We start from the raw sequence: 13181 nt of genomic DNA on the forward strand, positions 1-13181 counted from the left end.
TTGTGATACGGCATTTGAAGTTTTATAGGCAGTAATGCTCGATGAAAAAAACTACTATTTTTGATAATTATTTATGTTAAGAATATATAGCTAATAGATACTTCAACTACTCGTATTATGCAAGGGTTCTGAAACGCCACAGCCATTTCGTTTCTACCAGATTTCTATTTCTCTTGATGAATAACGAAGAAGATTAGTTTCCAGCCAGCGACTTGTGAATTTTTGAACTCATGAATAGGCTCGAATCTGTTGTAAATTTAAGCTGTGATTTGAGAAAGATTGATGAAAACATTAATGTTTGCGGAAAACATTGATCGCGCCGGCGGCGCCCCGCCGGCGTCTTACCGGTGGCGTGCTGTTTTTTGCCCCGCCGCCGCCGGTCTTCCCTCCTCGGCGTGGCGCCGGGGTCTAAACCAAACTAGCACTGTATAAAAAAGTCCGGTTAATAGAACAGTACCTACATTTCTCTCCGTGGTTTAAAGAAGAGTTATTATCCATTCAACCTAAATGGCCTATGTAAACGGTAATGTAAAACGAAACTGACTAACCATGACAAAGAAAAAGCTGAATATAGGCTACCCATTCAATTTGGAGTAACTCATCATTTTCCAAGAAACGGCACAAAACAAATCAAAATTTTGATGGATTAAAAGAGGTCCTTCAAACTGGATATTAAAATGCTAGTGAAGACTAAATTTACTATTAGTTTTGCTTAATTTTTTTTAATGTCGTCGTCACTGAGAGGAGAGAAGCTGGGATTAAAAAAAAAGAGGAAATATAAGAAGACGCTTCAAGATAAGAAATAAAAAAAAGATAAAAAAAAACGATTAAAGATATTAAAAAAAAACAAATAAAAAAGCTTTCAGGTTAACAAGATTTTAAAAGAAAATTTTTTATCAGATATTCATCTTTATTGCTAATAGGTGCGCAATAAATATATTATAACTGGCCTATGATTAATCATTCTCAGAAGGTTGTATATAATACAAAAGAAAAAAAGAGGGAGAGGGGAAGAGATAGATTGAAAAAAGACTAAGAAGAAAGATGCGAGAAAAGGGAGAGGGACAAATACAAAGATAAATTACTGAGAGAGCCGACGCTACACATTTTTTCTGGCTTTCTCTTTCTATTGAATCATGTATAAGAACAAAAGAACAAAAGAAGAAATAAAGCACAAAATGCGAGAAGCAGAAGAAAAACCTGTAAACTAAATAGAATGCAAAAACAACCCGAATAGCATGGCGTCAAAGAAACCGTAAATAAAGGATGATGAATGAAAAGCCAGAGGTTGAAATAATTTGAACCCCAGACCTCAGGGACAAGTGTTGTATGTTATGCCCAGGGGCATATAAGGTTTTTATGCGAGGGCTTTTAAAATGGCTCATAGACCAGATAATCCCAACCCCATCCCCAATCAAAAAACTTATTGACGACATTTTATTCCAAAACTTAAGGGGGGTGACCTCTGGCCCTCCCTGAATGGCAACACCCCCCCCCCCCCCAAAAAAAAAACTTACTAACGATACTTCATTCCAAAACTTATGGAAGCTGACCCCTGGTCGTCCATGACCTGATAAAGCTTGAAAGCAATTTTCTTTTGTCAGGCTATTTTGGCTACCTTCTTTCTCTTCTTCTTTCTAGGCTTTATGCCTTTGTTGGAGTAAAAGGAGAATGAAACTTATTTATTAGTAGCTCTTTCTTGGATATTTTAAACCTAATTGATTGCATTTGTCAGCTTTTGATTGCTTTTGAGCAAAAGTGGAATACTAATATTTACTCGTAAAATTTATCTTCCCCCATAACGATAGAATCCATTCTTTGGACAGTATTTCTAGTGCACGTGGAACTGGACAGTATTTCTAGTACAAATGGAACAAGATTTCTTGCAAAATGGAAAGTTAATGGAAATAATGATTCATCCAAGCTGTTCAGTATAAACAAAGAGCATGAGTAACATACAAAAGTGGGAACTGGTGCAAGTGTCCAAAAAAAACCTCAGCGCCATCTAGCGTTTGGCGACACTTGGTATTTTTCAGTGTAATAATTAGAATAATTAATTTAATTTGTGTAGTTGGTAAAGTTAGTGCAGGAACAAGCGTCTGATCTCAGTTCCTGAGAGAGAAACGAAACAAAGCTTGAAAAAATGCCACTAGATGGCGTTTATGGTGTTTTTGCCAACATTACCGCCAGTTTTCACTCTTACAAGTTACCCGTACTCTTTGAGTATAACAAAAAGATAAGCCTTAGATAACGTCAACTGATACAAGTGGAGATTAAGTCGACAGGATATAATTTTAAGGTCTACAAGGGCTATTACGTCTTACCGACAATCTTTGTATTTGTTATTTTAGTACAAAATCAATGATCTCAAGAAGACAGTACATGAATATCAAGTAACTTTAAACCTTTTTTCAATGAATAATACCATACAGAAATTAATTAAAATGATTTTCTCCCATCTGCCATAGAGAAAGGTAATAAAAGTGAGTCCTTCCGCTGCCGTTTATTAACAACAATACTAGAGCGGCTGCACCAAGCGGTAATCTATTCATAGCCTGTTATTGTTAGTTCAAAACAACTCTGATCAAACCAGGCCAAACATCAAACTCCCAGGGAGGGGGAATTTTAAAGATTTAGTTTATTTTAGTAATTTTTTTGCCTAAGCGAAGGTGGAAGATGGTGTTGAGCTTTTGGTGGAAAGATTTTCTATGATAGTTTTATTCTTGTAAAAGTTTATGTAGTATCTGCTTAACTGTTCAATTTATCAACAAGAAACACCAGTCGCGCGCCAACCCCTTCACTGGCAAAGATATTGCGAAAAAAAATATTTAGAAGAAAATACTCCAGTCAAAAGTTCGAGAGGGGGGGGGGGGGTGTCAGACAAATATCCCAAACTCAACTCAAACCCATAATTGTATCTACTAACAATATTTCTGAAGAACATTCAGTAATTTAATCTGAATTTCTGTAAAACTTGTCATCTACCTAAGTCTGAAAGTTATTCTACTAAAACCCAAATTGGGGAATAGCCTTTTCACAATTTCATTCTTGCCAAGCCGACACTCTGCTAAAATAGATTCAGTTCCACAAATTACAAAACCCTCGTTAGGAAAATTTAATTATCCAGGAGTGCCAAATTAACAAACTGAGTGAAAAGCCAATGTCATTTGAGAGACGTGGGTCAAATCAAATAAGGAAAATGAAAAGGCTAACTGATTCAAATGGGGAAATGAAATAATTTATATCCCAATAGCTTTCGCTTTTCCTTCGTAGTTCAATAGGATTGAATATCTCTCCATTTTCTAGACTTTGATCTCCGGACAAAATTATCATTCTTTCTTACAATTTTTGTGATAAGGAACTGTGCATAGGACAAAATGAAGGGTGATCTTGAGATAACATTAGCTAAGGGAGAATTCCGTAGGCCAAAATTTCATATTATTATTTCCTATGTTTTCTGCTGGGGGGGGGGATTAAATGCGCTAATAAAAGATGGTTTGATGAGCTTGAATATTCATGCATTGCATACATTAGGATTTCCTGAAGATACACACACAAAGAATTGTTCATGGATTGAACGGTAGCTTCAGCCTAATATGGAACGAACCACGGCCCGTAGTAACAAAAAAAAACTGCCCTTTAAAAGTCATTTAAAGCGTTTAAAAAGTTAAACATTTTACTTAAATTTTACCACTTTGTGCCAAACGAGTGATTTACCACTCACTTTGAATTTAGCAAATCTCAATGCTATTACCCAACTTTTATTCTAGCTATTTCATTGCTATTTATATTGCAAAACCCATTTGTATATTAACTGTCAATCTATAATTTCAGTCCTTTTTGCTCTCAAATTCAACTTTCTCATAACTTCTCATACAACAATTTGAAGCTGAAACCTTTGATCCAATGTGGTGCTCATTATAATACAAGTATTTGGAAGCAAGCATTTGAGGAGGTGCCTTTCAGGGAGGGGGAGAACCTCTAAAAAATACACGAATTAAAAAAATAGATAAAATTATCGGGGAAAGAAATCCAGCGGCTTTTTAGGGGCAGGATCATAGGAGCAGAAGTGAAACTTTAATTGTATGACAGATAAAGTAACATCGGCAAAATTTGCACATACACTAAAACTATCATTTTTCTAATTTTTCACCGGGGTCATCTATCAAATATCAAAAATCAACATATATCATCTATCAACAAGTTTTCAAACTATCATCTTTTAGCGTTTACTCATATGCTGGTTCTAATTGTGTTTCTACAATTATACGGCAACAGGGTCATTTAATCAGCTCTTTTACTCCCCTGCCTTTTTCCACGATTTTGTAGGCTATTAACTTTCACCTTTTCTTCGAAGATATCTTGAGCTATAGGATATTATAAGCCACAATTATTATAAGACGTAAACAATTACTTATTTTTTCCAACTGTGTCAGATTACTCTCCAAGAAATACATTGAGAAAACAGACTAAAGCTCATTTTTGCTATGATCAACGAGATTTTCGACAAAAAAAACTAATACGGACCTGATTTTGAGAGGGTGGGGGCGGAATGGCTTTGGATGGTGAGTTGAAAAGATGGGGAGTTATTTGACCTCACCTTGTGTGGTTAAGGAGCTGTGAGGCGAAGAGTATTCTGGGTGAGGAGTTCAGTGGCTTACAAGAAGCATTGCCAAAGTTGAAATTACTGTTTTTATTTTGTATATATACATCGTTTCTGATAATTTGATAACTGGCGATCCTTTGGTGATAACTGGTGATTGGTGATAGTTGAGTGAATGGTGAAGGATCTTTTATGATAAAAAGAAAAAAAAACGGAGCGTAACTTACATAAAAATTCAGCACGTTTTAGCTTCAGCGGTTGACAGATCTGTCAAAAGAAGAACCCCGATTCGTAATTATTTCAGCCACAATGAAGGGATATCCTTGAATATATCGAGAGAGGATATCCCGAAATTCCATAGTTTTCTCAATAAATCCGAAGGACGCCTAATTAAGTTCATGTTCTATTAAATAGAATAGGACATACTACTGCTAAGATTTCCAAGAAATTAGTTTTTGTAAACGCGTTTACTTAAGGGGATTGTATATCATAAAGAATAAGCCGATCTCGTCCATTATAAACTTTTTTAGTTTGTGCCGCCAAATTATATAGAATTGATCGGGCGGTTCTGCCATAACTCGTACAGTTTGGATAAGCGATCCGAATAAACGGCAGAAAACTAAAACTCGACATGTACTTTCCCTGACATCTTCGACAACCTTGTAACTTCTCCTGTTTTGTGCTGGAGATAGATATCTCCAGCACAGTTTTAGTTTTAGAAAAACTTATATCATTAGGAAGCGTACATTTTTTTTCGATTAAACAGAGCGGAATTTTCTTTTTAAAATTCAGGAAAGGGTTGTCCCTAAAAAAGTTCTAGTATGCCTGCTAGGAAAATGCCCAAAATTAGTAGAAAAAAACGCCATTTGATCAATCAAATTTCATAATAAAATCAAAAATTTTCATAACTAGTCCCCTAGGAGAATTCGCTAATGGACCCTTTGCCTTTGAGACAGTCAGCCAACGCTTAGGCTCACAAAAAGGATGTTTAGGTACAGAATCCTCTTAAGTTCGTCTGCTTAGAGATCGAATAATCAAAGACAAATTCTTCCAAAATCAAATATTCAAAACAAATTACATGCCTGTTCATAGATATGGAATTCGTCCTAAATAAGCAGAACTATCGTTACTACCTGCTTAAAGTAGTGGTAGGCGTGGTCTCGACATCGAATATTACAATAGAGATTTTACTACCATAAAGTATGGGTCTTTACGTTTGGATAAAATTAATATTAAATTAAAATTAAAATACTGTTCCTCTTTCCTAATATGCTTAACAGACTTAGTCATGACATTTCCAGTGCATTTAGAGCTAAAGATTATTTATTTATTTTTTTTACGAATTTTGAAATAAAGATGGACAAAAGCTCGGACAGCATTAAAGATCACCTTTATTTCAGGACAAGTCAACTAGAAGAATTTGACCTCTTAAAAGCAATTCCATGTCATTACAAATGAATGCTAACTCACAGTACCAGCAGAGAGCAAGCACTTAAATTAATGATCTTGGTAAGTCTTCTTAAGTACTGAGGGTCAGAAAAGGATTTACAGTGATTTAAGATGCATTCGAATGTTTATCGCCTGGTTTCATCATATCATATAGATTTCTAAGGGATCAGAAATTTGAAAGTCATGATTAACAAAGACATGAAGCAATGAAACATTTTAAAATTAAATCAACAAACGTAATAACGGGAAATTTTCTTATGTTACGTAAAAACTTGGTTCAAGTGTGCCCCAACCATTTAATTCTTGCCTCTTACCCCCCCCCCCCTTAAGAAAACACATAAATATGAATAGCAGAATTAAGAAGACGGCTGCTTTCGCCCAATATTTACATAAAACCGATTTTGAGCAAAACATGAACCTTCGTAATCTAGACACGGCGAGTTTCAGAATTTTGCACAATCAGTGGCAGTGGCGCAGTCAGAAGTGGCGCCGGTTTTCAATTAATTGCAATTTATGGCAAATTGCCATAAATTGCCGGTTTTCTGCAGCCACAACCTCGTGCACACACTGTAAAATTACAGAACCTAATATCTACGTCCACCAATCTACGAACTCTACGCATCGACATCCAACAGAATTCTGCATTATCATCTATTCTTCCCTCGTAAAAAATAGCACTAGTTCTGATTTTTCTCCAAAGCTCAAAAATACGAATGCTTGTTCTGTCAGAAGACAGCCAAAAACCAGTCACCGTTTCTGTTTAGTTTTAAGAAATTGGTTGTGATTGGACTCGATTGCGAGGAAACAAATCCGCGAGGGAGAGTAGGGACCCAGAAACCTGATTCTTCCTTAAATAGTTAAGTCATGCAGACTTATCACCGTGGAAACTAGAAAACAATTAAAAATAATGATAATAAGATTGTCTACAAAACATAGGTAATTGACAACAATTGCGTAGAAGCAAATTTCCTAAGAAGCAAGATGGACCAAAAGCCATGAAAAATTTAGAATTTTATTGTTATTCTAAGTATTACTATTTTATTAATATATTAATACTCTATATTTTATGATTTATATATTTAATAATTTATTTTATATTATTTATTATATTTGTGTTTTATATTTATATTTTATTTTATAATTATTCATTTTATAATTATTTTATAATATATTTTATAATCTATTTTATAATTTATAATATTTTATAATTTATTAATATTTTATAAATATAAATAGGCAGAATTATTCCTAGTCTGATTTTATATTTATTTCCTCTATTTTATCTAACGAATGAATATTCTTTTCTCCCAGGACACAAAAAGTAGTAAACACAAACAGTTTGTTTAAAAAAAAAAATCGTTTGTAAAAAAAAATAGTGATACAGTTTAAGCTCTCACAGAATCCCTGGCCCCTCCCAACTGAGCTAATTTTCTAAGAAACATGATGCAGCAAAAGCCATGAAAAATTTAGTATTTTATTGTTATTCTAAGTATTCCTATGTTATTAATATAAGTATGCATAATTATTCCTGGCCTAATTTTATTTTTATTTTCTCATTCTTATTTTATCTAACATATGGATATTTATTCCTCCCAGGACACAACAAATAGTGACACAGTTCAAGCTCTCAGGGAATCCCTGGCCCCTCCCACCTGATTGACCCATTTAGAAAGAATGGATTTATTACACTGAACTTTAAGATATACTACGTCAATATATCAAAAATTGCTAAAATGTATCAAAATATATTTAATTAAAATCTATTATAAAATATATCATATACATATCAATAAGTATGATATTCCTGGGGAATATCAAATTGTTGTAGATTTAAGGTGCTATGGCTTGGTTTTGGGACAATGACTTATACTTATTGGTGTAGATTTTGCTCTATTTTGGACTTGATTTCCGGATTATCGGATTGGATATACTGTTTTGTCCTAGGGGACTGGATGGATGAGCAAGGTCCTAGACCTTGTTCAAGTGCTCATTTATTTCAGTTACTAAAGTAGGAAGACAGTTTTTTTTGTTTTTTTTTATATATATATTAGCCAAGTAATTACCGTAATACATTATATAATATATTTTACAAAAATATATTAAAATATATTTCATTAATATATATTATAAAATCTAATATATTATAAAATATATATTTTATTTTATATAATATATCAAAAAAGGCTTGCTCTACTTTCATTAGTTTTCTTAAGTGACGTTGTTTATTATGGTGGTTGGTGGTACTAAAAGTCTAAAAACAACTAAAACCAGCGATTTTAAACTGCCAAAGCCCGTTATTTATTGAAAATCCTAATTATAATTTTAGTGATATTGTTACTAATTTAGTGATTTTTCTGAAGAATCTAGTGATTTTGTTACTAATTTAGTAATTTTTCTTAAGAATCTAGTGATTTCGTTATTAATTTAGTGATTTTTCTCAAGAATCTAGTGATTTTGTTACTAATTTAGTGATTTTTCTCAAGAATCTATTGATGTTTTTGCTGATTTAGTAATTATTCTTTCAAGAGTCAAGTGATTTATTTTTTCATCATATGGCGACCCTGGAGACAAAAAAAGAGAAGTAACAGAAAAGATGGAAAATATATAATTTGGGCTACATATTTGCAAATTAAGGGAGGGGGGAGGTAAAGTATTTGGACAGTGAAAAGATAGAAAACAATGTGTATTTTGAACACTTGCTTCTAGCTTGAATCGAGGCACAGGCTATTCGAGCCATCTCGGCATCTGTTGGACCACATTCTGCCACTGTCTTCGATCTTCTGTTAGGGGAAGGCCATTTCCGGCCACGATTTGTCTGACTTATGTCTGTACTTCCGGGATCCTTACATGAAACGACATGACATGATTTATTTTGGCCTCTTTGCTGTTTGCTTTTGTTGTTTGCTACTATTTTGGTCTCTTTTAGATAGAATTGTGCTTTTAAAGTACTAAGAACATCGAACAAAAACATTTTTGTCTCCCTAGACCCACCTTGGGTCTGTTCATGCCTCAAAATATCGTTTTGCAAAAATTTCATTTGGCTGTTTCGAAATTATTAAGTTTCTAGGGCAATATCAGACTACTGCCAGTGTTGCAATATTTAACCGTCAATATAAAAAAAACGGAACAAATTAGTTGAATTTGACAACACTTTTTCTCCATAAAAATCCAGACATTACCAATTTCTTGATTCCAAAAGACAACTACACTTTCAAAGAAAGCTACATCTTCTTAAGCTATTTTGTACCATTTGTTTTGGCTTGTTTTTTTGCTGGTTTTCATCGCGTTTGTATTTGGCACCCGCTGCTACCGAAAACTGCAGAAAAACATATGGACGTCTTTTTAATTAAAAATTTTATTCCCAATTTTCAATAATTGGTTAATATATACATGATCGTTTAAGTTTCCACCTAACCAATTCAAACCATCAAATTTCATTTTCACAGCTTTTGGTCCTTTAAAAACCATCATTGGAAAAACGGCTTTTTTTCAATAAATTTTTGAATAACTCAAAATTTTCCACTGTTATTCCACACTTGCAACCATGTTAGCTTTTAAAAATACGTATACAGAATTAAAAAAAGAGAGAGAGAGAGAGAACAACATATGGTAAATACCTGGCGGAAATCCGGCTAAACACAGCACCAAAGTTGTTTAGACTCAAGGCAAACAAAACTTTTGAAGCCAAATTCTTAAGCTGATGGACCATCGGATTCTCATTAGGCAAATCTGAAAGCAATTACAAAGAAACAAAGAAATTAACAAAGAGATTACAAAGAAACAAACAAAAAGCAACAAAAAGCAACAAAAAGTGCATTAATATACAGTGGCTTGTTGTTCCGTCGCTTTCTTTAAAATTTTCACTTCGGTCTTTTTTCGCATTTCACTGCGTAGTTTTTTTTCCACATATTCTTTTTGTAAGCCAGTCTTTTAGTATATACTTGGCCATCATTTTATAAAAAATAAAGCGAGAACCTTTTTCCTAGAATATTTAAACTAAACTGCAAAATTACGCTGACATTTGTCACCGGTTCCCGCACAACCAAGAGCAATTAGCCGTGAGTCTTAAAATTACAACAAAAACAAACAATTATATCAAAACTATTTACAGGTGATATTCCTAAGCCCCCTATTAAAACCTGACTTGATTATTTTGCTTTTTTAAGTCATTTACCGGTCACTTCTCGACTTCCTACAATCAGTTTTCTCAGAACTTCTCAAGTTAAGTTTTTTATCTCTAAAACATTCTCTTTTATCCCCTTTTCAAGCTCAAAATTCGAAATGTCTTACTCCTAGTTTAATTTTGTTGATCCCTTCCCCTATATTGACAAAAATTCCTTAACTGAAGTTCTTCCTTCTTTTATTACTCCGACATCCTTTTTTGATAAATCTGCAACGTTGAAATTATTTGGGTTCCTCACAGATTTGATTTAGAGAAGCCAAAATAGTTACCAGCCCAAGTGTATCGATTTATAAAGTCTGAGAAATCATTGGCTATATCCTTTTGAGCTTCCCCATATCAAATTATGACTTATACTATCATGTTGCATCAAATTTAGTCAGTTTAAGGAGGGAAAAATACCAAAAAAAAAGGAAATAAAAAACCGCAGAATTCACCAAAACAGTATATTAATTGAAACGAAGTCACGCCATAACTTTCAAAATCACATCATCAATATATTCTACATGTTTAAGCAGCCCTATCACCATAGCTGCTAAAGCATTGGATTCGATGTATAGCTAGATTTCTACGCTTAGGCGCTTCTGACCAGAAAACTATGAGCAAGTGTGAAACTCGAACTAGACGTGCGCATGAATGGGCACGCAACAGAGTGAAATAACACACAGGTGGTGAAGATAGCAGTATGCATAGCTTTCTGATTGGCTTAATTTGCAATCGAGAAAAGACCGAGTTCTAGCCAATGGTGTCAATTCAAAAAATTTAGGGAGGGGGGGGGGAAACATTTGTTTTTCTAAACCTAAACGGGTGCAATTCTGTTCTTTTTAATTTTTTTTTTTTTGAAAAAAAATTAACAAAAAAGACATTTTTCAATGAAAATAAAAGGTATGTTTCAAAATCTAGGACAGAGAGGGGCAGTACCTTTCCCTCAGTTTTAGCTCCTAATTCTAGAACAAATAAAACAGAGGGGATATTTTTTCAAAAATATTGCCACTGAAAAAACTTAAATCTATTTACAGGCTTAAATTTTTGGCTGGAGATTTTTTTTTCAATAAAAATACCAAAAAAGGCTTTTTGTAAATGAAAAACATAAATAAAAGTATTTTCCAAAATATAGGAAAGGGGAAAATAAACCCCCTTCAATAAAATGTACTTTCTGACATTCCAGGGGTTTTTCTTTTCTTATTTACTGTACAAAAAAAATAGCTAATTTGATTTTTAGTTTTGAATGGCAGAATAGTTTCTAATCAATAAACGATTGTTTGGGAAAGTTTATTTTATCAGATAAGGAAACATAGTATACCTATTTGATATAAAAACGGGCTGAATGTCTAAAAGCTTAAAAAAATGTTTTATTGCAACCATTTTCGTTTTCTTATAAGTAAAACTTAAATTTTTACAAATATGATTTTAATTACTAAAATACTTGACGCGAACAGTGATATTCAATGCTTAAACGCCTAACGCTACTGGCGGTTAACCGTCATGTTGTATGTATTTATGACAAGACATGAACAGCATTCGACGGCTACGGAAAACAGGATTACGAATTCCGGTAAGAATACTTTTTGTCACAGTAAAATATCCTAAGTGCTTATGAAAAATTACAAGAAGGTTACTTTGCATGATTTTTTCCTCTCTTCTTACGTTTTGCTTCTTTATATATATATATATATATATATATATATATATATATATATATATATATATATATATATATATATATATATATATATATATATATATATATATATATATATATATATATATATATATATATATATATATATATATATAAGTTTTTTTTTTCAGTCCAACATCTGGCATTTACGCATTGTTCATTTGGAGGGAGTGAAGGGAGTACTAAAAAGTCCCGTTTTTAGTTTTAATGTTCTAAATATATGTTTAAGGCTCTAAGCTCATTTTGTAGACTAAAAACTCTCATTAGAATGTTTTATGTCAAAAATTTTCATGAACTACATAAATCCCTTTTTCGATCTCATTTAGAATATAACTTTTCAACATGGTTTCCAATAATGTTAAGATGAGCACAAAGCTAAGAACATAAGGAAACAGGTCACTAAGAAGGTGCCTTACTTTTCTAATCTTCCGTATTTCCATAGGCTTTCCAGGCTTTAAATCTCTTCCCTTGTTTCATAGGCAACGACTTGATGTGATTAATGTGTATAGCATTATCAAAGTACCAAGGACAGTGAAAATTTAATCTGACAGTTTTATTAGGTTACGGGGAAACTTATACTACAAGATATATCTTCAAAATGAGGAAAAATCAAGGAATATATTTTTAATGCAAAAGACAATTATGTTGAGTTATGCAGATTTTGAAAATAGTGGGCGCCAAATTCAAAAAAAGAAAAACGTGGATTAAAAATCAGTGAAAAATAAGAACATATGGAACCTAACAGCTTAAGAAAGTGTAGCTTTCTATTGAGAGTGTAGTTCTCTTTAGTAATCAAGAGGTTTTTAATGTTTAAGCACATACGGGATAAAAGAGCTGCAAAATTTAACTGTTAGTTTTCATGTTTTTGGGGATTATTTTCCTAAACCGCTTCAAGAGGGCAAGGGAAAATAGAACCCGTGAAAACAAAGCCGGTTTCCGTCCTGGTAGAGACTGCGATGACAGTGTTTTTGTACTCCGCCTCATTATCCAGCAGTTCGAAAGGTATAATTTGCCTCTGATTCTAATATTTCTGGACTTCGTTTCTGCCTTCGACTCGATCACTCGCCAAAAACTTTGGAAAATTCTAGAAAACGACAGAATAACCCTGAAATTTGTGGTCAGTGAGGTCAGTGAGGTCACTGACAAGGGGTCAGTGAGGAAATTTCGAAAACTCGACTGAAGAATTCCCGTTTGAGTTTGGAGCAAAACAAGGCTGCGTCCAGTTCCCGACCCTGCTTAACTACTGTATTGATTGGGTGCTTGAAGAT

General features: G+C 33.4%; 1 protein-coding gene across 1 annotated transcript in view; it reads right to left on the reverse strand.

Annotated features, from left to right (window-relative positions):
• Nf1 (neurofibromin 1) overlaps positions 1 to 13181 on the reverse strand; it is a 350626-nt gene that overhangs the window by 304012 nt on the left and 33433 nt on the right. The window contains 1 exon segment of the mRNA XM_089097671.1: positions 9670 to 9781. Coding sequence (XP_088953797.1) covers positions 9670 to 9781 — 112 coding nt within the window.

Source organism: Artemia sp. Qi Xiang Cuo, chromosome 12, assembly GCF_049724085.1.
Source record: "Artemia sp. Qi Xiang Cuo chromosome 12, ASM4972408v1, whole genome shotgun sequence".
Taxonomy (NCBI): Eukaryota; Metazoa; Arthropoda; class Branchiopoda; order Anostraca; family Artemiidae; genus Artemia; species Artemia sp. Qi Xiang Cuo.